This window comes from Plectropomus leopardus, chromosome 4, assembly GCF_008729295.1.
Source record: "Plectropomus leopardus isolate mb chromosome 4, YSFRI_Pleo_2.0, whole genome shotgun sequence".
Taxonomy (NCBI): domain Eukaryota; kingdom Metazoa; phylum Chordata; class Actinopteri; order Perciformes; family Serranidae; genus Plectropomus; species Plectropomus leopardus.
The window spans coordinates 8,249,071-8,272,410 of record NC_056466.1 but is presented as its reverse complement, the minus strand read 5'-3'; the positions used below and the strand labels follow the sequence as shown (position 1 = coordinate 8,272,410).

Here is a 23,340-nt window from a genome sequence, read left to right as displayed (position 1 = left end):
TGGTCATGTGGGGGGGTTAGTATTCCTTTAAGTATATAATACTTCATATGTTTTGATGTGGGAAACATAATTCTTTCGCTCCTGAATAAATACTATAAATAGTGTTTGATATTTCACATTTTATTAGGCTTTGAACCCTGTTAGAAAAAATGTACATTCGGTTGTTTAACAGAATCCTAACAAGGATGAAACATAAAAAAATAAACATATATACACAAGAGTCACTGTACACGCACAGAACACTACTCCATAATACATTTCATTTGTTAAAGCTTGGTGAACACATTTTTCTACTTTTCCCTTATTTTTACTAAAAAAATAATTAAAAGACGTCTCACAGGCAGTCCCGTGTCAGTCTGTACACAGTAAAGGTAGTTTCACATTTAGCCTTCTGGTTAAACGTTATATGTATATTCTAGCGATGACAGAAGATAAGAAGAGAACGTTGTAGTAGATTTAGTAGAACGTTGTATAACGTTGTAATGTTGCCTGTTTGTAGTCTTTCAGGATGAGAACATTGATATAAATTTCAAGTTTGAGTGTTTAGCCTCAGCTAGCACGAAGACAACCACGGGAAAATGCCAGCCTTTTTCCATCAACAGTGATAAAAACAAACCTTCCCAAAACACAAAAAGTGTCTTCATTTAAATTTTATAACAGAAGAAATTGCAATTTTGGGAGCTATAGAGCCACCACTGCAACTGTGTTTAGATGTAACGTTTCTGATGCTCCAGGTTTGTTGCTCCTCCTGTTCTGAAGAACAAACATACCTCCTCCAGCTGACGATGAAACTGTGGGTGCTGTATCGAGCGGTTTGTGTTAATCCAGGCGCTGGATGAGTTTTTCCTCCATCATACAGAAGAGGGCGACGTGGGACAGGTCAGAGATGAAGGCATCACAGGCGCGCCTGCTGATGCTCTTACAGCCTCTGAGGTCCAGCAGCGTCAGAGAGGAGAGACGCTTCAGGTAGGACAGACAGCCGTCTGTCAGCTCATTGCAACCTGGACACAAACAGAGGAGTCAGGCGCGGCTCTCATCAGGAACAAAAATGTAAAAGTTAATTGAGTTAGTTAATGTGTTGTAGCAGGGGTGTAACAATACACGTATAAGTAACAAGCAGTCATGGCACAGGCACTTCTGCTTCAGTCGATAATAATAATAATTTATTTATAATAGACTGGCGAATGTACAGAATTATTTTAACTGCGGAACTTAAAGCTTCAAGTTGGAGTTCCCTAACGATGTGATGACTGTTTAGTTTCCGGCCCGCGCTTACACAGTAACAGCTACATAAAGTTAGCTTAGTCCAGCCTGGACGTATACTAACGGGAAGAAGAAGCCAGAGCTCGAAGATGCTCCCGTGTCATTCTAACCACCTGTGTGGGATCGCTTCGGTTTCCCGGTGAAATACAAAAAGGAAGAGCAAGTGGACAAGACAAAAGCAGTGTGCTGACAGTGTTTACTGGTGATTAGCGATGCATCTAGCAACACGACAAACTTGCACACGCATTTAAAAAGGCAACATCCAAGTGTGACTGTCACCTCTGCGAGAAAAAACAAAGAGTTGTGCAACGCTGCTCACGAAAAAGTTTTATTAATTGGAGGGCTTTGTATTTGCAGCCGTATTCTACTGTATTTTTATACATTTTATTTTGTATGTTTCATTTCATTTGAAACAGTTGCTGAGTCACTGACAGCTGACAACTGTTTAACTGTTATTGTTTAACTCAATAAACTATTGATCTTCATGAATGACGAGCAGTTTTTTTTTTTTTTGCATATTCCCCCTTAACTGAGAACCAAACCGTACCGCGACTTCAAAACAAAGGTACATACCGAACCATGACTTTTGTGTACCGTTACACCCCTGTGTTGTAGCACTCTGCAGCCACAAAATAACAAATAACGTTTATATTTCACAATAACTCTGGGACAATAAATCTCTCAATTTTAGTCAGGATGAATAAACTGTGTAAAAACATAACATGTAGAACATAAAATATGACATGTAGTTGTTATGTTATAAAGCTAAATCACTGATTAAAAGAATCATCAGTGGATTGATAGTGATCGTATGCCCTTGAGAATGATGTCTACGCTGAAGAAATGGTGAGCCGGGCATCCTAAAAGAAGTATGATGTAAAGTTCAACTCCTACCACAGACTGAGCTAGATGAAAAGCCACGTGTGGGAGTGCGACTGTGATCGAACTCTCACCTGCCAGTGTGAGTTCAGTGAGGCTGTTGCGGCTGTGAGTCCCGGCCGCTGCCAGCAGGGTGATGGACGAGTCTGTTATTTCTTTGCAGTGAGCGAGGTCCAGCCTCTCCAGCTGGGGCATGTGGCGCTGCAGCAGCCTCAGAGTGGACTCACTGATGTCCAGACCGGACAGACGCAGCGTCACCATGTTCCTCAGTCTACTGCGAGACGACTCCGAACCTACAGACAGACATGGAGGAAATGGTCACTCGCATTGGACAGCTCAATATGGAGATTACATCCCTCATTTTAGTGAACCCGCGCATGCTACGTGACTTTTCTGGACATGTTGAAGATCCCACTGTAACCACATTCACTGTGCACAATGCTGTTTGTCATCTCAATGATCCAACAACCATCTGCACTTAATACCACCTTAGTGCTTCTTCACCAGCGCGGTCCTGCAACACAAAAAGCCTCGTATTTTCGATGCAGCTTTTTTTCCTGCTGCTACTGACCAGGCGGAATGATGAGCTCTTTAATCTGGGCATCTTTAATGCCTTCACACCAGCGCAGGTCCAGCAGCCGCAGGTAGGGCAGAGTGGGAGAGACCATCGCTGACAGACAGGACCAGGACAGACCGGTAACCCTCAACTCCCTCAGACCTGAAGACACAGAAAGACGGAGTGAGGAGGACGAATGAGACATGTAGGGACAGAGGGGACGAATTGTGATTTGTGATATTAGGCTTTATAAAATAAAATTAAACTGAACTGTTACTTCCTCCCTAATATCAGTGCAGACTGGCTGGGTAAGAGCACAGATCGCTAACATTAGCTTACAGAGCATCACTGTTGTCTGGTAATGAAGCAGGGCTCTTTCTTATTTGATGACGTGTTGACTGATTAATAGCATGAAAATGAAGTCGTGAATGAATCTCGAGTATCCATACTTTACTGTCTCTTTCAGATAAATGACTCATATCATTGTATTTATACCATTATTGCCACAGTCAAGTCTGTTTACGACTACTGATGACGAATCAGGGTTTTGAAGGCAGTTGCCATCAAAAGAAGATTTTAACCACTTTCTATCACTCCAGAGGGCAACAGAGCCCTTTGACAACGAGGGGTAAAAATAAGAAGTGTGACTGGCTTTAGTGTGTGTTTGTACCTGGGAGCCTGGTGAGCAGACAGTTGAGCTGTCTCTTGGCCAGGGGGGTCCAGGACAGGTCCAGAGAGGTGGGCTGGCGTTTAATGATGCCTGCTAGGGCCTGGTTGCTGAGCGGGCTGCACCGACTCACGTCCACGTGGCTCCACAGACGCTTGTCACAGCTCCTACACAGGACAACACAGCATGATCGGTGTGTCGTGTCAGAGCTCTACAAACAAATATTCTGTTTGCTGAGTGTTTTGTTTGTAGAATAATAGAGTGTGACGCACCACTTGTACCAGGCTTTACAGACGGTCATGCAGGCCAGCAGCTCCGCTCTGTTCAAGTACTTGAAGACTGACACCCACACCTCCTTCTCCCCTCCTCTTTCGTTGCCCACGTCTTTGAAGGACGGCAGAGACAGCAGGGATGGAGGAGACAAGGAGGAGGGCGCAGAAGAAGGAGCAGCGTTCTCTTCCTCTGAGGAAGTCGCAGAGTGATCCCTAGTGCCTTTGTCGCCATGGTTACCCCGGAGACGTGGCCTACGAGATCATAAAAGTAAATGACGTTTGGGTCAAGGATGTCACATGCATGAAGCAAATGGATACTGGTCACAAACAGCCTACAGAGAATTTATGGATGCTTGATTCAAATAAAGATTTGGTGGCGTGTCCTGTTTTTGGAAGTATTACTTCCCCAAAAATATGCTTTAATCCCCCCAAAAAAACAACTTCTTTATCATGATTAGTAGGAATGTGCTGAATCATGAAGTTTATGTTAATACTGACATAGCTTTTGATTTTTTTGTATTTGACAGCTATTTGGATATGAAGGCTACTTATGATTTGTGGTTGATTTTATTTTGTTGCACTATTTATACATTTGAGAGTCTCAGTCTCAGTTAGACTTGGCTATATATCACATACAGTATATGAAGACAAAATGTTATGTTTGTGCTGACATATGATATTACTTAATTACTTAACTTGCTGCTATTATATGCTCCTGAAATGAACAGCTTAATATTTTCATATTTTGTCGTATGATAAACAATATCATCACAAAAATACTCTACAGTAGTTGTAATGTTTTTAGCTGAATTTGATCAGTTGTGAACTCTACCTCCCGGGTCCTCTTGGCGTTGCACTGTCAGCTGTGGCGTCACCGCCCTTCAGTCGTGACGGTTTGGACAGAGCCGTCTTCCTCTGGATGAAGCCCTGCTGACCTCCAGCACCCACTGCAGCCGTCCTCAGACCCATCGCTGCTTCTAGCTTTGGAACTATGGAGCCTGAATAGCAACGACATGTTTAACTCACTAATGATCTTTTCACAGTTCAGTTATGGAAAGTTAATATATTCTTTAGATGTTTCTGATTAGCTAAACAGATTAAACTGCTGTTAGAATTTGAAGTCTTACCAGAGTGTCTCTTGGCCTTGTGGGGGCGCTGCAGAGTGACCGTCAGGTAGGAGCCACTCAACAGGTCGTCATTCAGATCAGACACCAGGAGGACCGGCGGTTCTGGGTCTGAATCCCAGCGTCCTTCCTCCTCCACATCCTCTTCTTCCTCCTCTTCATCTTCTAGCGTGTCCATCTCCTCCTCTTCGGGGTCAAAGTCCTGCCCCTCACTGTCCTCATCCTCATCTTCATCATCATCAGTCCTGCGCCTCCTCCTACGGCGACGCTGCAGTCGTTCTTTGTCTCCATCCTCACTGTCCTCCTCTTCCTCCTCCTCTTCCTCGTCATCATCGTCGTCATCGTCCGAATCCTCTGACTCGTCTCCTCTTCGCTGCATCCTGGAGCCTCCCCTCAGCCTCACCCCTCGTCCCCTCCGTGCACCGTCCCTCATGCCTATCCCTCGCTTCAGCCTGAGGACGGAGGAGGAGCCAGGAGTCATGATTCCTCCTCTGTTTCCTCTGTGGGCCGAGCCTCCTCTCAGCAGGCCTCTCCTGTTGGCACTGAAGCCCCTCCTGGAGGAGTGGCTCCCCCCTCGGGCATGGAGCATCTTTCTTCTCTGGGAGGCTGCAGAGACGGACAGGTGATCAGGTCAGAACAGAGTGATCACAACAAAAGTGAAAATTTAAATTAAATGATTTAGTCTTTTTTGTGATTAAACAGTAGCTGAATAACTGGCGGGCAGCCGACAGTGAAAATGTGCCTCATTTTTTAACAAAGATGAACCTTCATCATCGTCATCACTGGCAGAGTCGTCTCCATCACGACTGTGTCTGTGTCGTCTGTAAATCTTAGCCATACGAGCATCCAGCAGGGTGGAGGATTTCCGCTTCTGCACATGCAGGAGAAGACGGGAAAAAAGAGGGAAGAATGGAGGAAAGAACCAAAACATAAAAGAAAGGAGGCACAGAATAACAAAGATATTAGGCAGCGTGGGGGAAGAGAGGTATGGAGGAAAACAGACAAAAAGGAAATTGTTAACCCTTTAAAACCTAGGCAAATCAGCCTAATTCATTTCATGAACACAGAAAGAAGGCAATGAGCAACTTCAGAGGAAATTACCCAAAAAATAGCACGATATTAGGAAACAGCTGTTTTTTTTAACGACCGAAATATTAGTATAAAACTTCTTTTTTTTAATATTAAAAGTTAGAAAGCGTAAAAAGGAAAGTTACTCGTTGCCTTTTTCCCTGTGTTTTTGAAAGAAAAAAAAACAACAACAAACAATAAAACCAATTTGCTCAGAGGTCAAAGGTTTAAATAACTGTGAAAGGCATCTGAGAGCAGCACAAGAAAAGTGAAGTTCCAGGTTTCAAATGGTTAACAGACTGTTAAGAAATAAGCACACTGCAGTAAAAACCTGACAATAATCACTCACCGCTGGGAGGCCTTCACCTTTCTCTCCTTTGGACTGTTGCAGGAAAAGGAAAAAAAATCAATATAAGAAGAAATGTAAGAAACCAACAGAAGAGGAATCTCAAAACAGCTTTCTTTAGATTTTGCTGACAGTTTTTGTATTGCATTCATAAACATTTTTGAAGACTGATAATATCTTTTTGGACGAAAACTGATATTATGTTTCTGATGTTCAACATCTAAATCCTATTATTACCAAGTCCACAATCCATCTGTAAACCAAAGGGCAAAAAAATGTGTTTTGTCACTTTTTTCATTGCTATCAGAGGGGAAAAGCCTCTGAAGGCACATTATGAAGCAATTACAAGTCTCCATTCAAAGTCATGGCAAAATACTTTTAAAAAAAAAAAAAAACTTATTAAAGGAGGTGTTTACTCTGAAGCCGTTACTATCATGTACTCACACTCAGTTAAGTAACTTTTAAAGATAACAAATTTTGTATAGAACAAAAAACAAGCTGACGGTATAGCAAGTGATGTAAAGCAGTGTATTCTTTGCTGCCACATGTTTTTTCAAATATCTGAACACCTCAAAGTTCATCTAACCTGCACAAAAACAGAAACTAGTCATCTTATGCAGAGGTAACTATTATTTACTTTAACTGTTAACCACTAACTTAATATATGGCACTAGTAAAGGTACTATGGTTATGGTAAAAGTTACTATATCTTACACTGTCTTGTCTGATTTCAATGTCAGCCTTCTCCAAAACTACATAAATTCTTGTTTTCTTGCAACTTATGAAATGACTATTACTGCCCAGGTGCTCTGAATTACAACCACACTGTAATTCCAAAAAATCCAATATTTGTATGCATGTGCTTCACATCTGAATTTGAAAGTCATCACTAAAACTTCACACACATTTAGGTGCTTTTTACAATGGAAATATCAACATAGAAGCTGAAAAAAGCTTTTTTAGTCAGCAGTTTGGAAATGTTGCACAACTTGAACATATAGTGGAGCCACAATGGCACAATTAAGAGAAAACTTCTTTCTCTTCTGTTCTGACATTTCAACTTGTATGTGGTACAACACTGAGAATGACATGCCATTGACATGTGAAACAAGCATTTAGTGCAGTAGTGATGAGGTCGGCATTAGACTATTTGGCTTAGGAAAATGGCTGTAATCAGAACAGCATCTAAGATCTCTATCTGAGCAAAATAACAGCAGCTATTTTACAACATCCTTCCACAACACCAACAAAAAGTCATTAAAACAGTCAGTCACTGCAATGATGAAAAAAAGTCAGTGAACAGGAGGACAAGCAGTCACAATATCGGTTCATCCAGGGACTCAAGTGAAAAGTTGAGTGAAGAACCAATGAACAACATCAGTTTCTCTAACATCCATTTTGACACTGGAGACGTGGAGACTGATGTGTTCAGAAGTACACAGATAACATTTACAATCTTAAGAGCAAACATGCATAACTAATATAAGAACTACTAAAACTGCAATATGGCCAAGTACAATGTCCACATCACAGGAGCTGCAACTGTAGACGCCTCGACCAACAAATCATATGTCAGACGTAATGGAACGTGCTTTCAGGTACAGAATCTAGTAAAAATCACATCATCATCGTAATATATTTTTTACAGTGAAAATAAAATGCAAAAATTATTATTCCAATAAAATCTCCACTGACATCGCCATCATATTACCAGTAAAAATAACTGCAATATGTTTTTTTATTTGCATATCCTGCAGCCTTACTGAAAACCACTTCAGTGTGGACCCGACATTTCAAAACACAGGAAGCGGAAGCGCCCGGATATATTAACGGACGCGCAGCAGCCCTTCAGTAGTCCCCTGGCTGTTCACACCAGGAGCACATTTCTCTGCGCCGGTCAGCACCGATTCTCCTTCTCTGTTCCTTTCTATTCACATGGAGAGCTCTGTCCCCGTCTCTCTGTCCCTGCTTGCTTGTGTGTCTCTGGCTGTGTGGCTGAGTGTGTGTGTGTGTGTGTGTGTGTGTGTGCGCATCTCTGTGTGCTTGTCTGACAGAGTGCGTCTGTTAGTCCCTGTTTAGACACAACTGACAAGCATTGTGGGAGCACTGGATGCATATTTTATCGCTTGTCATGATCAAGCCATTCATACCATATCAAATATATCCTTAACATAGTTCATGATGGAGTATTTAGTGTGTCTTCCTGCCAGATTTGCTCGAAGCTCTGGAAAGAACAGACCAGACATCAAGACTATTGCTGCAGATCGTTAGCCTACCACGGAGCATGGGGCCATGGCGCGTCCTGTGTAAACAGTCTAATTGCTCATCAGGGGTGCCGAATCGAAGCAGCCAGCACTCTCTGGAAAACAGGCACGCTTCACCGCCATTCCACGTCCAGTGTGAACGCAGCGGAAGTCTAAAATTTACTTCTTCCATTTTTGTTTTCCAGCAAATCAACTCTTCAATGTCTGAGAGCGACCCTAACCTGGAGAAAATGGTGGTTTTGCCAAAAAGCTATCATCTTAACTTAAGAAAACCAGGCTACACACTGTCCATCGTGATGAGTCATGAGAAAAATCATTTAGAAAGTATGAAGAAGGGAAAACTGCACAGAAACCAATCTGAGCTGAAGGCAGCTCCAAAATGAAAACAGCCAACGGTCTCAGAGAAGAGGCACCACTCTTGTATGAAAACAGGATTGTTAAATAGGAAATTATTCTCCATTAGTAACAAGATCATTTAAATAGTAACATTTACACCAAGAGTTGTGTCTGTTCTCTTGAAAAGGTGGAATGGGGAAAAAAAGGGGTGGGGTGCACTGGACAGACGGGTGGATGTACTGAGAGTAGACGGCACCTCTCACCAGTCTCGAGCTGATTGGCTGAGAAGGCAGAGGAGCCGCCACCAATAGAAGTGACGCTGAGGAGGAAGAGCAGGAAGGAAGAGGAGGAGGAGGGAAGAAACCACAGCGGACCACCTCCCCATCCTGCTGGGCACCCACGGGACCCCCTATGGTAGCAGAGGGCCCGGGGCCCAGTCTGAGCACCAGGGGGCCATGGGGACGGATGTGCTGCTGGTGGCCGGCAGCCAACGATTCGTCGCTGCCTGATGACTGACGGGAGTTAAATCAAATCCAAAGAAAACAGAAAATAAAGCAACCGAGGAACAGAAGAAAAAATAAATAGATAAATAATGAAAAATAAACAGACAGGAGACACACAATACCCGTTAGCTTTGACACACTGTAACCAAGTGTGTGTGAACGGAGGGTTAATAGACTGAGGGAAAGAGAGACTCAGAAGTCTGTGTGCTCAATATATTTACATAGAAAGAAATAAGAGACCCTGAGACTGTGTGTGTTTGTCTATAAGACACTGCATACCTCTTGGTCAGTGATTCCTTGGACACACTTTGGACACTCCCAGCAGCTAGGCAGGTCTTTGTTCACTACTCCTTCACCCTGAACCTGCAGAGAAAGACCCAGACATATTATATGTAAAATTATGGATGAATGAGGAAATAAGGCAAAAAAACGATGAACTAAAACCGTGTTCATACCTGGCTTCTTGTATCGAGACTGTGGCTGAGACAGAGGGCATTCAGACCTGATATATGTGTAATATGACCTCTACATGCGTTATGTGCTACAGTATGTGTAGTTGCTGTAAACAGGGTTTGTATTAAACTTGTGTGTCAAATTTAAGGACTTTCAGAAACTTTTTCTAGTACTCATTTTGACTTTCAGGGGTTGGAATTGTGCTCCACATAACCATCTATTTCAAGAGAAATGTGCAAATCCCTACACAGAGCAAAAACATGCTACTAGGGCCTAAAATTCAATTACTGACTGGTTATTATAATTTTTAGGCATGTGATGGTAAAAGATCAAACAAACAAAAGCAGAACATATAGTGAGTGCAGAGCTCAGTGCAGCACATTCAAAAGTCATTTAGTAAGTACTGATAGATTCAGGTTTCCAAATCTGAGAATTTACTGCTTTGATGTTGTGAAATGATCATTAAGTACATATTTTGGGTTTTCTGTTGGTCATAGAAAACAAGCAGGTTAAGTCACCTTGGACAGTTTTCTGACATTTTACACCAAATGATGAATCAGTTCAACAATGATCTTTTGACACAGCTATTATCAGATTATGTTTATGTTCTTGATTAAATTATTGGCTGTTCAGTCTGTACAATGACAGCAATCAGCAGAAAATGTGCATTTCACTTTTAGAAGAATCTAAATTGACATGTTCAAATTTGTTTTTGTTTTTTTCCCAACCAACAGTGGGAAACAAAAACACCATCTTTTTAAAATGCTCAAAAGGCGTAAAATTCTTAAAATGCAGAAGCTAGAAGCTGCAAACTATTAACATTTTTCCTTGGAAAATAACTTGCAATTGATTAATAATCAAAACAGTTGCCAAATAGCTTTTTGTCAATCAACTAATTGATTACCGGAGTACTTGTATCTAAGGCCATCAGTGTGATTTAGAATCCTCCTTGTTGATATCATTTGTTTATCAAATTTCATTTAGACAATATTTTTTTACAGCAACAAATACTTTCTACACCTTTACAAGCATTTCTCTAACAGAGTTTTTGACAGGTTTTAAGGATGATTTACGAGCAAAATCCCAAACAAAAAGGAAACCAGACATTTACTACACAACTACTTTTAATGTTACCCAAGTTCACTGTAAATTTTGACTTATCGATCTCACTGTTAGTTAAGTGGAAAAATACATTTATTTCAGCATGTTTTCTTCTTAAATCTGCAACATGTTAGCCTGGAGGACTCATGTCCAAAAGAAAGTGATTAAAATAGACTCAGCAGAGTTTTCTCTGACAAAACTGACTTCCAGACTGTTCAATTGTCACGTTGTATTTCAATTGTTTACATACAGCACAACTACACTCACAGATAAGCGAGCCTCCTATCTGTCTGTCAGACAGCAATCAAACCATGAAACCTCTCTACACAGTCCGGATTTGAGTGAGTCCTGCGGGGATCAACAGGTGTGAAGTCCGCGGCTAACCAGCGGAGCTAACCAGCGGAGCTAACATTAGCGGCTAACAGCCACCGCTGTAACTAACAAACGCAACAAATCCATTAAACAGCTCCATCATCCACAATCACACACACACACACGGCTCACTATTTACTGGTGAATAACAGCTATAAACAACGCCACTGGCGCACAATGATCCGACGTGAGTGTCTTGCAGGCTAGCATCCTGGTGCAGACTATTTACTGGAGTTTAACAACTTGTTGACGCTCCGACAGCAAAAACATCTTATATAGCATTAAAAAAATAGCAAATCTGTTCTCGATTTCTAAATTAAAAAAACAACTTTAATACGTTTCATAACATAATTTATCAATCTGGTCTCCTCTAATTTTTTTCCAAGTACATTTTTTCCCAAGGTTCAAGTAAAAAAGTCTGATTTTCAAGGTATTCCAATACCTTAATTCTGAGAGCTATATTCAAGGACCTTACCTTGGTGTAGGTACTTCACGTCTATAACATAGACTTTATATACAGTTTAAGGTCTGTAATAACAGCAATACAGTAAGAGTGTATGTGGTTAGTTCACCCTGTGATAACTACTATTGTGAAGGTTACTTTTAACATTTATTAGGTTACAGATTCCTAGTTACCACAATAAAAGTGTAATCAGTAATGTAACTATTTTGATTTATTAATCAAACTTGTGTAACTTATTACATTTATGACTGTTCTAACAAAGTAGGCAACAAAACTGAAAAATGTCTGGATTACTTGACAAAAGAAGGCATTAATACACAGCAAGAAGATGCAAAACAACTGAATAAATGTTTTTCCTTGAAAAAAGCAACAACCTCTGAATGTAAACCATTTTGCAATCACCAGTACTTTGATTGGTAACTGTAATTTCATTACATATACAGTATTTTCCACACTAACTGTAACGGATAAGAATTAGATTTAGTTTGTAATTTAATTACGAGTAACTAGTAACAGCAGAATAATAGTGTCAGTGGTTAGTTTAGATGTCTGTATTAACCTTTTTTATAAATGTTTGTTTGCAAAAGAGCTTATTTTCTACAATAATCCAAAATCCAATGGAATCCCATGGGCTTTTTGATGAAGGAACCAGGGCGACACTGACTTTTGCATCACTCGATCCATAGAGGAGGCGTACTGAAGACTTTCACTGGCTGAGCCGGCTACTTCCGGTCTAGTGCTCCTGTCATTTCACAACAAATTCTCCGCTGATATACAGACATCTCTTTCACCATGTCAGTCAATGGGAAGAAGTCTTTGAGGCCACATGGCATCATGTGACGCTGTAATTACACTGTCTGTCTGGACACTAAAAAAATTTGCTTCAAAGTGCGGTGCACACTTCTTAAAGTCGAGTAGGATCTTGAGTAATCGCAGGATTGTTAGAAATAAGAAGTGTGCATCCCTCTGACTGTTGTTTTGTTCCATTTTTAAGGGAACTGTATAGAGTATAAATGTTACACTGAGAATTCACTAAAATAAAATGTCAGACAGTAAATATAGTACACTGTATTGTATTGTAAGTAGGGACTCATTTCGGATAGAGCCCAAGTGTGTGTGTGTGTGTGTGTCGCGCAATTTACCGTGAGGCAAGCGGGATGGACGATCTGTGCACAGTTGGAGCACTCCATCAGCGTGAGGGAGGGGTCTCCAGTTTCCTCTTGATTGGGCTCCTTGCAGATCTCACAAACTGCAGACAGAGGAAGACCCGGCTGGGGGGGCGGAGAGAAAGTTACAAAAAAAGACACATCCAACAAACAGAAATGAATAAATGAAGAGTTACTTACAGAGAGACACTGTCGTAGCACACAGGTCTGCTTGAGCTTCCCTGGTCCTCCAAATTTCTTCATGTCTCTGCAGAAGTTACAGTCTCCACACTCCGGTCTCATACAGGCTTCACAGCGCTTACACCTGCAGAAGAAGAAAACATTACAACAGACAGATGATCACTGAAAACAAGCTGATTCACACACCTGCGCAATTACATTTATTAAGCCATAAAGCTGGCATTGGCTCATAAACAAAACAGAAAAGCAGTTAAGAGTGACTAAAACAACATTTACGTCAGTCTCTATTTGAATTGACAACATGTGTTTCTCACACAAATTCTTTATTACCTGACCCTGCGGCGTCTCAGCACAGACATGGAGGAGGCTGGTTTCTGTGGTCGTGGGACGATGGGAGTGGTGGCCAATTTAGGACGAGGAGGAGGCGGTGGAGGAGGAGGAGGCTGGTACCATGAGGGCTGGTGGAGAGGAGCAGATAAATAAATTGAGAATAAAATAAGAGAAAAAAAAGAAAATACACAAGCACACAATCCAGTATTTGTTATGAACTCTTATATTGTGATCTCTCGGATAATCGCAGCCACATGAAACTGCACAACAACAGAAAAGAGACCTTAAGAATTCAGGAAATGTATAACTTTGATGAGCATTTGGACCATGAGAGGGGTCTCTGAGCAGTTTCCAGAACAGAAACGCAAATTTCAAATTACTATTATTCTGTCAAGATTCTCAGTCGTTCAGGTCATGGATTTCTTAGACAAAGAAAAGCAAGTCCAGTTTCCTCTGATGTAGCACTTCTGGATACAATACTACCATCATTACTAATGAGCTGTGTGTATAAAAGTTAGGACTGCTTACTCTTTTTGGCCACCTGATGATGGGTTTTCCTGTGTAGGACAGTTTGGGATTGTCATTGGCATGTTCCTTCAGTAGAGCCTGCAAGACAGCAGAGACAAACGCTGTCAACAGGACAGCCTTAAATATCAACATGAAAGGCCAAATAACTGACACAAACACGCACACACCAGTCATACCTTGATGTGTGTAATGAGTGCTGGGGCGTTGTGTATGCCCGCTGGGACACACTTCTTGTTGGAGGGCAGAGCCTCCAGTTTACCCAGCAGGTTCCACATTCCCTCCAGCTCGAGGGGAGTCAGATGAACTTTCACTGCAGGCTTCTCAGACTGCTGCTCTGAATCCTCTTCATCACTGCCATCATCCTGCTCTTCCTCTTTCACCTGCTCACTGGCTGGATCTGAGCTGGGCGGCTTCTTCAGACCTGACAAAAGGAACGCATCGTATTTACAACCAATCTACACCAAAAATGAATGACATTGTAAAGTTCTCCTCATACATGTTTGCCTGAGTTCATACCGATGCCCAGTGTGTGTTTCTGAAACTCTGGTGTGAGGTAGGAGGTCTTTGTCATGCTGAAGACATAGCGCTCCAACACGTACCAGCACATCTCGTAGTAGAAGGGGAAACGAAACTTCAGTGGAACCTGCATTAGAGGTGAAAGAGGCACTTTGACATTACACAATCCATCACCTCACATCATTTACAACAGTGGTTCCCAACTGGTGCAGCCACTGGCTCCAGAAAAAAGGTGCTTATTATTGCTTCAAGACCAGCGCAAAGGCACAGCATGTTAAGAGGCTAAATAATACGAAGAACAGGGCAATGAAATTGTTACTATTCTTGGAAAAAAAAAAAAAACAACTCTTGATACAGGAAACCACACTTCAAAATAAAGGTTATGTGCTGCAAATTCACTGTACTTCAAAATAAAGGTTTTTTTTTTTCAGAAACTTGATATTGTCTCGAGTCACTTGCGGTCATTCAGATTGGACCTGCAACCTACTTTTGTACCGCGACTCACCAGCTGGGAACCACAGTACACCTTATAGGAGAGACAGTTTTCCCTACCCGCGTTCTGTCTTCTATATTACAGATGTTAAGTTGCATTGGGATGTTGAAGCTATGCAGGAAGTTTCCTCCAAACACCATGGAGTCCACAGGGGTGTAGACGGCATGAATCCAACCTGAATACAACACACATTGAAATATTATTTCTATAATGTCACTGAATTCCTTCAACATATAATGTGTGTGTGTGTGTGTGTGTGTGTGTGTGTGTGTGTGTGTGTGTGTGTGTGTGTTTGTGTGTGTCAGAGGGAGTTAAAGGTATACCAGAGGGAATGATGAAGGTGCAGCCCTGCTTCAGTTCAATCCTCTGGCAATCAGTCGCTCGGTCTCCCAGGAAAACGTCTCCCTGTTTCCCCGACAGCACCCAGTTCTCATACAGCTCCAGGTTCTGAGGCGTGGGAGGGATCAGCCAAAACACCTGGAAACACACAAAACCCAGTTCAAAAACCACACTACCCTCACTGCACCAGTCAACAGGTCGCTTTTTAGCGTTTAGTGGACATACCCTCCCATTCTCAACTGTACATTTTCAAATCATTTATTCCACAACACATCAAACATTTACCATGCAATCAGCCTAAAATAGAAATTATGAGGCTGTAACAGATCACACTGAACCCCCTGTGGCCCCACCTTGCTCCCTCTGAGTATGTGGTACCACACCGACGTCCCTCCAAAGTCTATGTGGAAGTCTGTGTAGCAGCCCTCGACACTCATCAGACAATATCTGCAGAGACGCAAACAAACACAATGTCAGTATTCAAAGGTCTGTTAATTATTTTATCTCAGAATAAAGAAATCCATTTATTTAATGACTTGAGTAATTTTACCAGTGATCCTTTACAAATTTGATTAAACACCAGTAGTGGAATACAACTAAATACATATAAGTATCTGTACTTAAGTACAAATCTAGGATACTTGCGCTTTACAAAATATTTTCAGTTCATGCAACTCTATACTTTTACTCCACTACATTTCAGGGTGAAATGTTGTACTTTTTACTCCAATACATTTAACTGACAGCTTTTGTTACTTTACAAACTACTATTACTTTTATACAAGTATAGCTGCAACAAGAAGTAAATTAATCAAGCGTTTGATTGAAAGAAAAATAATTGCTGCCTATTTCGATAAAACTGACACTTTCTGATTTTTTTCTATAAGTGAATTTTGAGTGTGGGTTTTTTAATATATTTTAAATAAGTTAAAGATTTGGATATTTTTATAATTTTGAATAGGTGTTTTTCCTCAAGTTTTTTAAAATTTCACACACACACACACACACACACACACACTCTTGTTTCTGTATTTTTATTTTTATAATAGAGGGTTTGGTTTTTTTTTCAAGTTTTGTTTTGGGTGTTTTTTTTTTTTTTTACCATTTTTAAATTCAATAATCTTGAGGTTGTTGGGGGTTTGCTTTGCTTTTGTTTTTAGATTTTTCTGCATTGGGTACTTTTACTTTTAATACTTTTAGTACTTTTTCCTGATTATACTTACTTACTTTTATCTAAGTGACATTTTGGATGCAGAATTTTTACTTTAACAATTTACTTTTAGTATTTTCATAGTGTGGTATTAGTACATTTTCTAAAGGATCTGCATATTTCTTCCACCACTGCTCCACAGAAAAGTGCACATGGGGGACTTACTTCTGTACTTTGGGGTACTGCATGTCATTGATAGAGTTGGTTGAGTCTCTCTGTCTCTCTTTCAGATGACGAGGCCACATGTTGTCCACCCAGTCTATTAGATCGACCTACAGACACAAATACAAGACAGACAGAAGAGACAGACATGAGCTTTAATGTACTGTATCTCTGAGGTAACACATAACATACTACTGTTTTGAGAGAATGGAGACAGACACACTGCAGCTTACAAAATGCTTCTGTCTGTTAAGGATATGTTGAACACACACAAGCATGGGCCTTTGTATGTGTACGTACTGTGGTAGGTCTCTTGACCAGGTTCTCCAACTTGGTGTGGCTGAACTCCAGGCTGATGACGTTATAGAGCTTCTCCCTCTGACACGGAGGGGTCTCGTAGTACCGTGTCCACTGAGCCATGGACATCTCTGTCCCCTTCTGAGTGCTCACATCCATCACATCTATCATACGTCTGCTACCTGAGAGGGGTTGTTTTTTTGCAACGGTTAGTCATACCATGCAAAGAGATCTGGTCAACACAGCAGCTGATGGGAAGCAGGTACAATGTTTATATTTTATACATTTCATGTAAGAAAATAAATTTAATGCCTAAAATAAACAAAATAAGCAGCATGGAAGAGATAAGAGAGATTTTAAATCTCAGTGAGTATTTTACCTGGTTAAATAAAGGATACATATATATATATATGAGCAGTAAGCAGCACCTAATGAATTCTTTAAAGGGAAGAAAACTTTATTCTGGAGGTCTTACCAACAAACATCTTGACGTCATTGACACTGAAGTCTGGATCAGGCATCCTACAGACCAACAAGAGGTTACTCAACATATCGCAAGTCTCATGATGTTTATGCATTTAATCATGTCAGTGTTTTCTTCCCCAATAATCAAAAACAAACACTCAAGCTAACAAAGGATTTGATTAAAAAAAAAAAACAAGAAAGAAATAACATGGAACGTGTAGGTGAAGAGATTGAAGGAGAAAGGGAAAAATAAAGAGGATGCTTACTTGATTCCGAGTCCATCAGGCTTCTCAAAGATGATCGGGTCTCTCAGACCGCCTCGCTGAACAAACTCATATGTCAAGTCTATGAAATACAAAAACAACAAAATATGACCAAGAAAGTTTTTTTGCCCATTTTTTCAACTTTTATTCTATTATTATTATTTTTTTTTATCATTCACTGCTGGCTGTTCAACAATCTTTAGCAACCGTTTGTGTTAAGCTCTGCCATAACTCCGCTCCCAGGTTAAATTGTGCCTTTTCTACTCAGCTTTTCCACATATGAACAAACCGTGTAAACCCCACTGACTGTGCTCGCTTACCTTTCCCCAGCATGCGCAGGACCCGGTCAGAGCTGAACCTCTCACTGACGACTTTTTCTTCCAGATCAAACGTCCTTCTTCCATCAATCTCCTCATCTGAGATGCCATCGTCATGGTATCGTCGCCGAGTACCGGCCCGCTATGGAGATGAAGGGAAGGGTGGATGGGTGAAAATAGAAGAGGAATAGGTGAAAGAAAAAGGACAAATGGTCAAAGGAAGCGATAACCAAACCAGGAACAGAATCCATCAGATTACGTCTATAAACTACAGTCTATATAATGAATAAATTCCAGGTGGATGTAGATATTCTTCCTAACCAAGAGAACCACAAAACACTTAAACAGCATAAATTTCTAATATTCATTGTATAATAAATAACAACATGAGGGGAAATGGGAAAGCCCCATATAGAACTAAAAAGCATTTGTTCAACTAAGAAAAGCCAAAGCTGAAGAGGAGACACAACAGGACACAAAGCTGGACTGAAAGCACACATCAGGTAGTGACTTATTTTACATCAGAAAATGTGCTTCCCTTCACATAAACAGACGAAAAGATAAAAAATCAACAATTAACAATAATTTCAAACATGGATGCTCATTGATGGAAGAGAGAATACGGCTTCGGGGTCCTATGTTGTGACAGGTGACACAGAAATAATCCCAGGCTGAGCCCAAACCCCCTGTGCCCCATAATCTCTTCCACCTCTTCACTGTGGTTTGTGTTCACAAACACAATAATCTAAATTAACACTGTTTTCCTAATACAGTGGTGTCACACCGTATGTGCAGCAATCCATCAATCTAGATAGATATATAGATTAAATGAACATCAATCCATATCATTATCTTTAGGATATACCTTTATTTTTATTTATTTTTTTATTTTGCAAGCTAATTATTTTTCATAAACAGACAGTAAATAAGCAGTTAGTCAACAGCAGACATTTCCTGTTAGGCAGCAAACATGACTACAGCAAAGAAGTGGACAGTGAGGGCTGTTGCTTTCAGAGAGGTATTCCATCAAGGTGGATAAAGGAAAAGCCTGGCTTATTTTCATAAGACTCGTTAGTTTAAGTGAGAGATCCGGCTTATGCAAGTCCCCGCTCAGTAACCATGGTAACTTATGCAGCTCCAAGGCAGCATAACTGTCAAGCTTAATTTAGCTGCATGCCAAAGAATAAAAAAAAAAAAACATATAGCAACCTATCTTCACTTTTGTTTCATGTTTTAGACATTTTTCTCTCATCTGAATGTATTTGATTCAGTTGCAAGGAACATAATAATAATAAAGTTTTTTAAAAAATCATGTCTCACCACTTTTACTGTCTTAAAAAACAGAAGATTATTTGATATAGGCTATTTCAGTTAATCCTCATTTTATTCACGATCTCACTTGTTTTAAAGATTTCAGACTGTAGGCTATATTGTAGTGACGGCCCATTTCCCATCATGCCTAGTGATGTAGTATGTAGTAGATTTTGGTTTGTAGTTAAGTTTGCCGTTTTGAGTTCCAAAACACAAATGTCCCTTTTTGTTAGTGTTCATAATGTGTTTATTCAGAACATGGTAGTTTATGCTGGTTATTGTAATCTTTGTATTACTTTATAATTTACACCCTTAGTGTAATAGTGGAGAAGGCTCAGTGCTCTTATTACTGGGCACACTCCCATGTTACTTACAGGCTGGTGTGAGTAAAGGATTATTCCTACAGCCTAAATATTGCTGGTGAGTTTGATGTTTTTCACATGAAAGGCAGCGTCGTTGTGTCAGCTATCCTAAGTAATCTACACACATCTGATATTATCTGGCCTTCTGATAATATAGCCATAGTCTTAAGCCTATGTGACTGCATTTATCATAAAATTTTGCTGAGTCTAGATTGAGTTACTGGAACAACTTGAGGCTTAATTGGGAGATGGCACTAGTTTAAGATGGACATTTTTTCTTGAGCTACGTTGATGGAATACCCAAAAGTGGTGTAAAATTTATTCATTTACAATACATTATAGCTATAAAATGCAACCAATGCGTATGTCTTGTTTGTTTGTGATTAAATTAAATGTAATAACCCTTTTGATAAGGGAAGCAGCTAGGCACGAGATATTATTACACTATCCAGTCCCTGCCCCTATCAAAAAAAGTTTGGACACCCCTGCTTTAGGCTATGCCCTTCTGGATAGTAGCATGTAAATAAAAATCTCAGCTTCCAAATAAAGTTGCACTGTATGGGAAATATGATTTGTTTATTTATTTTTACACCAGCTCATATTTCTGTTAACTGATAAATCTATAGAAAACATGTAATCAAATACACAGCACTCATTTCTTGTATGAAAACAGTGTTGATAAGAGAGAAAACAAGGACCAGCGTGGCCAGATTCCCTTTAAACTTACCAGTCTTTTGCTGTACCTTGGCTTGGAGTCATCCATTATTGCCGGAGGTATGTCCATCCAAATGCTAACGTTATTTAACGACGCAAAGTGCTAAAGTAAAGTAGATCCATCAGAAAACTACTTTAAAACTGAACCGCAGCTCCAGTTGGCTCCACTAGGGAGTAAACAAACAGCTGGGAGGCGCGTGTTCACAGCCTTTACTTTTCAGTTAGCGTTAATTTCGCCTAAATTACAACAAAAAAGTGATTAAATATCTTGACTAGCTAACGAAGCTCAACTTACGTTTTCTAACTGACGTGTTCAAACCGTTACACTCACTTGACTTAACGGAGGCTTGGTGAATAAAAGTCTGAATATGGGAAGCGTAATGTGTAGCCCGACTCAATTTTAAACAAATTAAAAGTACACAGTGAATTTAAGTGAATTTTTAACAAAAATATGATCATTATTATAAAACCAACACTGCCTCGAGCTTTGTTCCTTGCCTTCACCAATCCAAGTCGTGTCCAGCTAATGTTAGCTTTTTAGAGAGCGTCCTGTTTATATCGTTAAAAAACTCAACGAGACCTTAAGTCGTATTAAAATACCAATATTTAGATATTTAAAATACACCGCAAGAAAATGGCTCTGATGGTTGCTGCTGTTATTACTAGTATGGTTTAAAGTTAATGCGGTTTCCGAACAGCCGCCATTTTCCATCCCATCACAAAACATCCCATGTCCCGCCTACAACCGTACATTGGACCAATCACAGATAACCAAGCGAGGCGTTCATTGGACTACAGCAGTGTCAATCAGTAGAAACATTTCTGAGCTATGATTGGACAAATATAACCAATAGACGTAGAAAGGAACTGGAAAACAACCAATCACCGCACAGTTTGAAAACGACCTTACACCTCATTGGGTGATACAGCTCATTAACGTTTGTTACTGGGCAAACACGCTGTCAATCAAGCGAATGAGCCAATAACGCGATGATACAGTGCACGGACTACCGCCCCGTTACCCAATATAACTAGTCATCATTCATAAATAACCCAAATTACCTAAAAAATAAAGCGTTTTGCAGTGCTTACCCCCATATTTAGACAAGTCCGTCCAATTACTAACACCTTCAGTAATCCGTGATGTGTGACGCCTTCCGTGTCCTTTGTTTTAACTCCCACAGGCTCGCATCGGAGGGACACGTTTTGTAGCCTTCACCTCAACGAGGAAGTGCTAGCAGGTCCATAAATGGAAATGCACTTCGGTCAAATCGTCGCTGATTGGCTGGAAAATGTTGCAGAGCGCCTGTGATTGGTCGCAGCGGCCTGTCTTTCAAACACGCGCAGCTTGAATACGGCGAGCGAGAGGTACATGCCAAATTATGATGCGCAGTGCAGTACAACCGCAGTGTAAATAATCACTCTGGAGAAAATAAATAACAGTGTCGTTTTATTTTCGTCAACAAGTGGACTTGACTACAAAAGAAAAAAACAAAACTTCCATTATAAATTGCTACAAAGTGACAGGATTTCAGTAATGTTAGCAGGAAAGGAAAGACACACACAATCACACTACATGTTTTCAAAATCAACCTAATAATGATAATAATAATATTACAGATGAATAGAACGGCCAGTGTACTGACTGAACCATGGCTGACTATAAGTCTTGTCTGATTTCAGTCCTGCCCCCTTGCATCCACATTTGAGAGCCAGAAATATTATTTTTTAATGATTTAAGGTTAAAGGTTGTTGTGATTTTTGTACGGTTCACATTTAGCCTTCTGAAAAGCTGTATGACAGAGTGGGGTCCTCTTGCTATCATGTGGACACCCACAACAAGTCAGAAAATATGTTTTCAGATAAAATGAACAACCCGGGTTATAAGTGGAAAGTCTGAGTTTCGCAGATGTCATGTTGACTTAGCACTGAGACATGTTATCAATTTCATTTTGACAGCACCAAATAGAAGTATGCTGCTCGACTTTTAAAGAAAGCAGTCTGGAATCAGTTATTTCGAGTGCTGTTTCAAACTTTTGATGTTAAAGTGAGCTTGTGAGGTACTCTCAATGGCAACATGAGCCAGTAAAGACAGTGGTTGTATGACTTTCACAGGGGATTTTTGGCAGGTGCTCCAGTTACATCTTGACACTTGCTCCTAATAATAATTCTACTCAATATTTCAACACTCATCTTTAAAAGGTGGCATCTTTTTGCTGATCTGTGCATGAGCCTGTGACCACATCTCATCTCAAAAGATAAAATCCAAACGTGGTTTAAAGCTTCAGTAGGTAACTTCTGTTTAAAAAAACAGGCCATCTAGTGCTCCTGTGCTACTAATGCAAGAATCCACCACGCCTGAACAAAAACGATGGCAAAGACAAGTAAACATAAGGAGTCAGACAACGAAAAGCTAGCTAAAAAGAAAGAGTTAAACAGAGCAGACCTGAAAGCAGTGGCGCCTTCAAGGGGGGCCGGAGGGGCCATGCGTTAAGGTGTGGTGGATTCTTGTAAATGCCATCAGGAGCAGAGGAGCCAGAAGAAAATGATTATTTTTGTACTGTATTTTTGTTATCTGTTTCATGTACTTCTTTTATAAAATAGCAACTGTTTCTGAAAACATCACAGAGTTGGGTTTTTTTTAAAGTTACCTGCTTAACCTTTAAAGTAAACTGACATGACAGGAGTCGGCTCCAGTGCACCTGCAGTGTTACCGACTGCATTTGTGGATCTAGAGCAAAGAAGAAGGATGCAAATGTCAAAGACTGACCGGAGTCAAAAAAAAAAAGAAAAAATACAGTCATAGTCCTTAAAAAAGAAGGGGTAAAACACACATTAAAAATTAAAGCAACCTTTGTAATAAATACACAAACAACAAAAACCTGAAGCAGTAAAACACCCCTGAGGCAGTGGCAGTGTCATCAAATAAAGCAGGGCTGTGTTTATTTCCATTTCTACTCTAACACCTCCAGAGTTTACCTCTATTTTTAGATCATAAAGCATCCACTATCAGTGATGTT

At 40.4% G+C, this 23,340-nt stretch overlaps 1 protein-coding gene across 2 annotated transcripts; it reads right to left on the bottom strand.

Annotated features, from left to right (window-relative positions):
* Positions 1-104: 104 nt before the first annotated feature.
* Positions 105-21,535, bottom strand: kdm2aa (lysine (K)-specific demethylase 2Aa). 2 transcript variants are annotated; one of them, XM_042484309.1, is made up of 25 exons: positions 21,413-21,535; positions 17,937-18,075; positions 17,620-17,698; positions 17,364-17,410; positions 16,892-17,070; positions 16,595-16,701; positions 15,573-15,666; positions 15,204-15,357; positions 14,940-15,055; positions 14,388-14,514; positions 14,048-14,292; positions 13,872-13,949; positions 13,344-13,471; positions 13,014-13,137; positions 12,810-12,938; positions 9,558-9,641; positions 6,179-6,211; positions 5,527-5,632; positions 4,765-5,367; positions 4,470-4,635; positions 3,638-3,889; positions 3,369-3,532; positions 2,714-2,860; positions 2,217-2,435; positions 105-1,001 (listed from the first exon to the last, which is right to left on the bottom strand). In XM_042484309.1, exons 1-25 carry the CDS (start codon positions 21,416-21,418, stop codon positions 820-822), a joined length of 3,708 nt encoding a protein of 1,235 aa, XP_042340243.1. In that variant the 5' UTR covers positions 21,419-21,535; the 3' UTR covers positions 105-819. The 2 variants fall into 2 exon arrangements, with proteins under 2 accessions (XP_042340243.1, XP_042340242.1); XM_042484308.1 differs by lacking the exon at positions 21,413-21,535 and adding an exon at positions 20,334-21,024.
* Positions 21,536-23,340: the final 1,805 nt, after the last annotated feature.

Bases quoted from the DNA above. Each gene is read 5' to 3' on its own strand.
- kdm2aa (XM_042484308.1), bottom strand. From the start codon at position 20,390: ATGGACATACCTCCGGCAATAATGGATGACTCCAAGCCAAGGTACAGC. The intron at 15,667-16,594 runs GTAAGTCCCCCA...GCGTCTCTGCAG, and splicing joins CAGTACCCCAAAGTACAGAA to ATATTGTCTGATGAGTGTCG. The intron at 14,293-14,387 runs GTATGAACTCAG...TCCTTTTGTCAG, and splicing joins GAAACACACACTGGGCATCG to GTCTGAAGAAGCCGCCCAGC.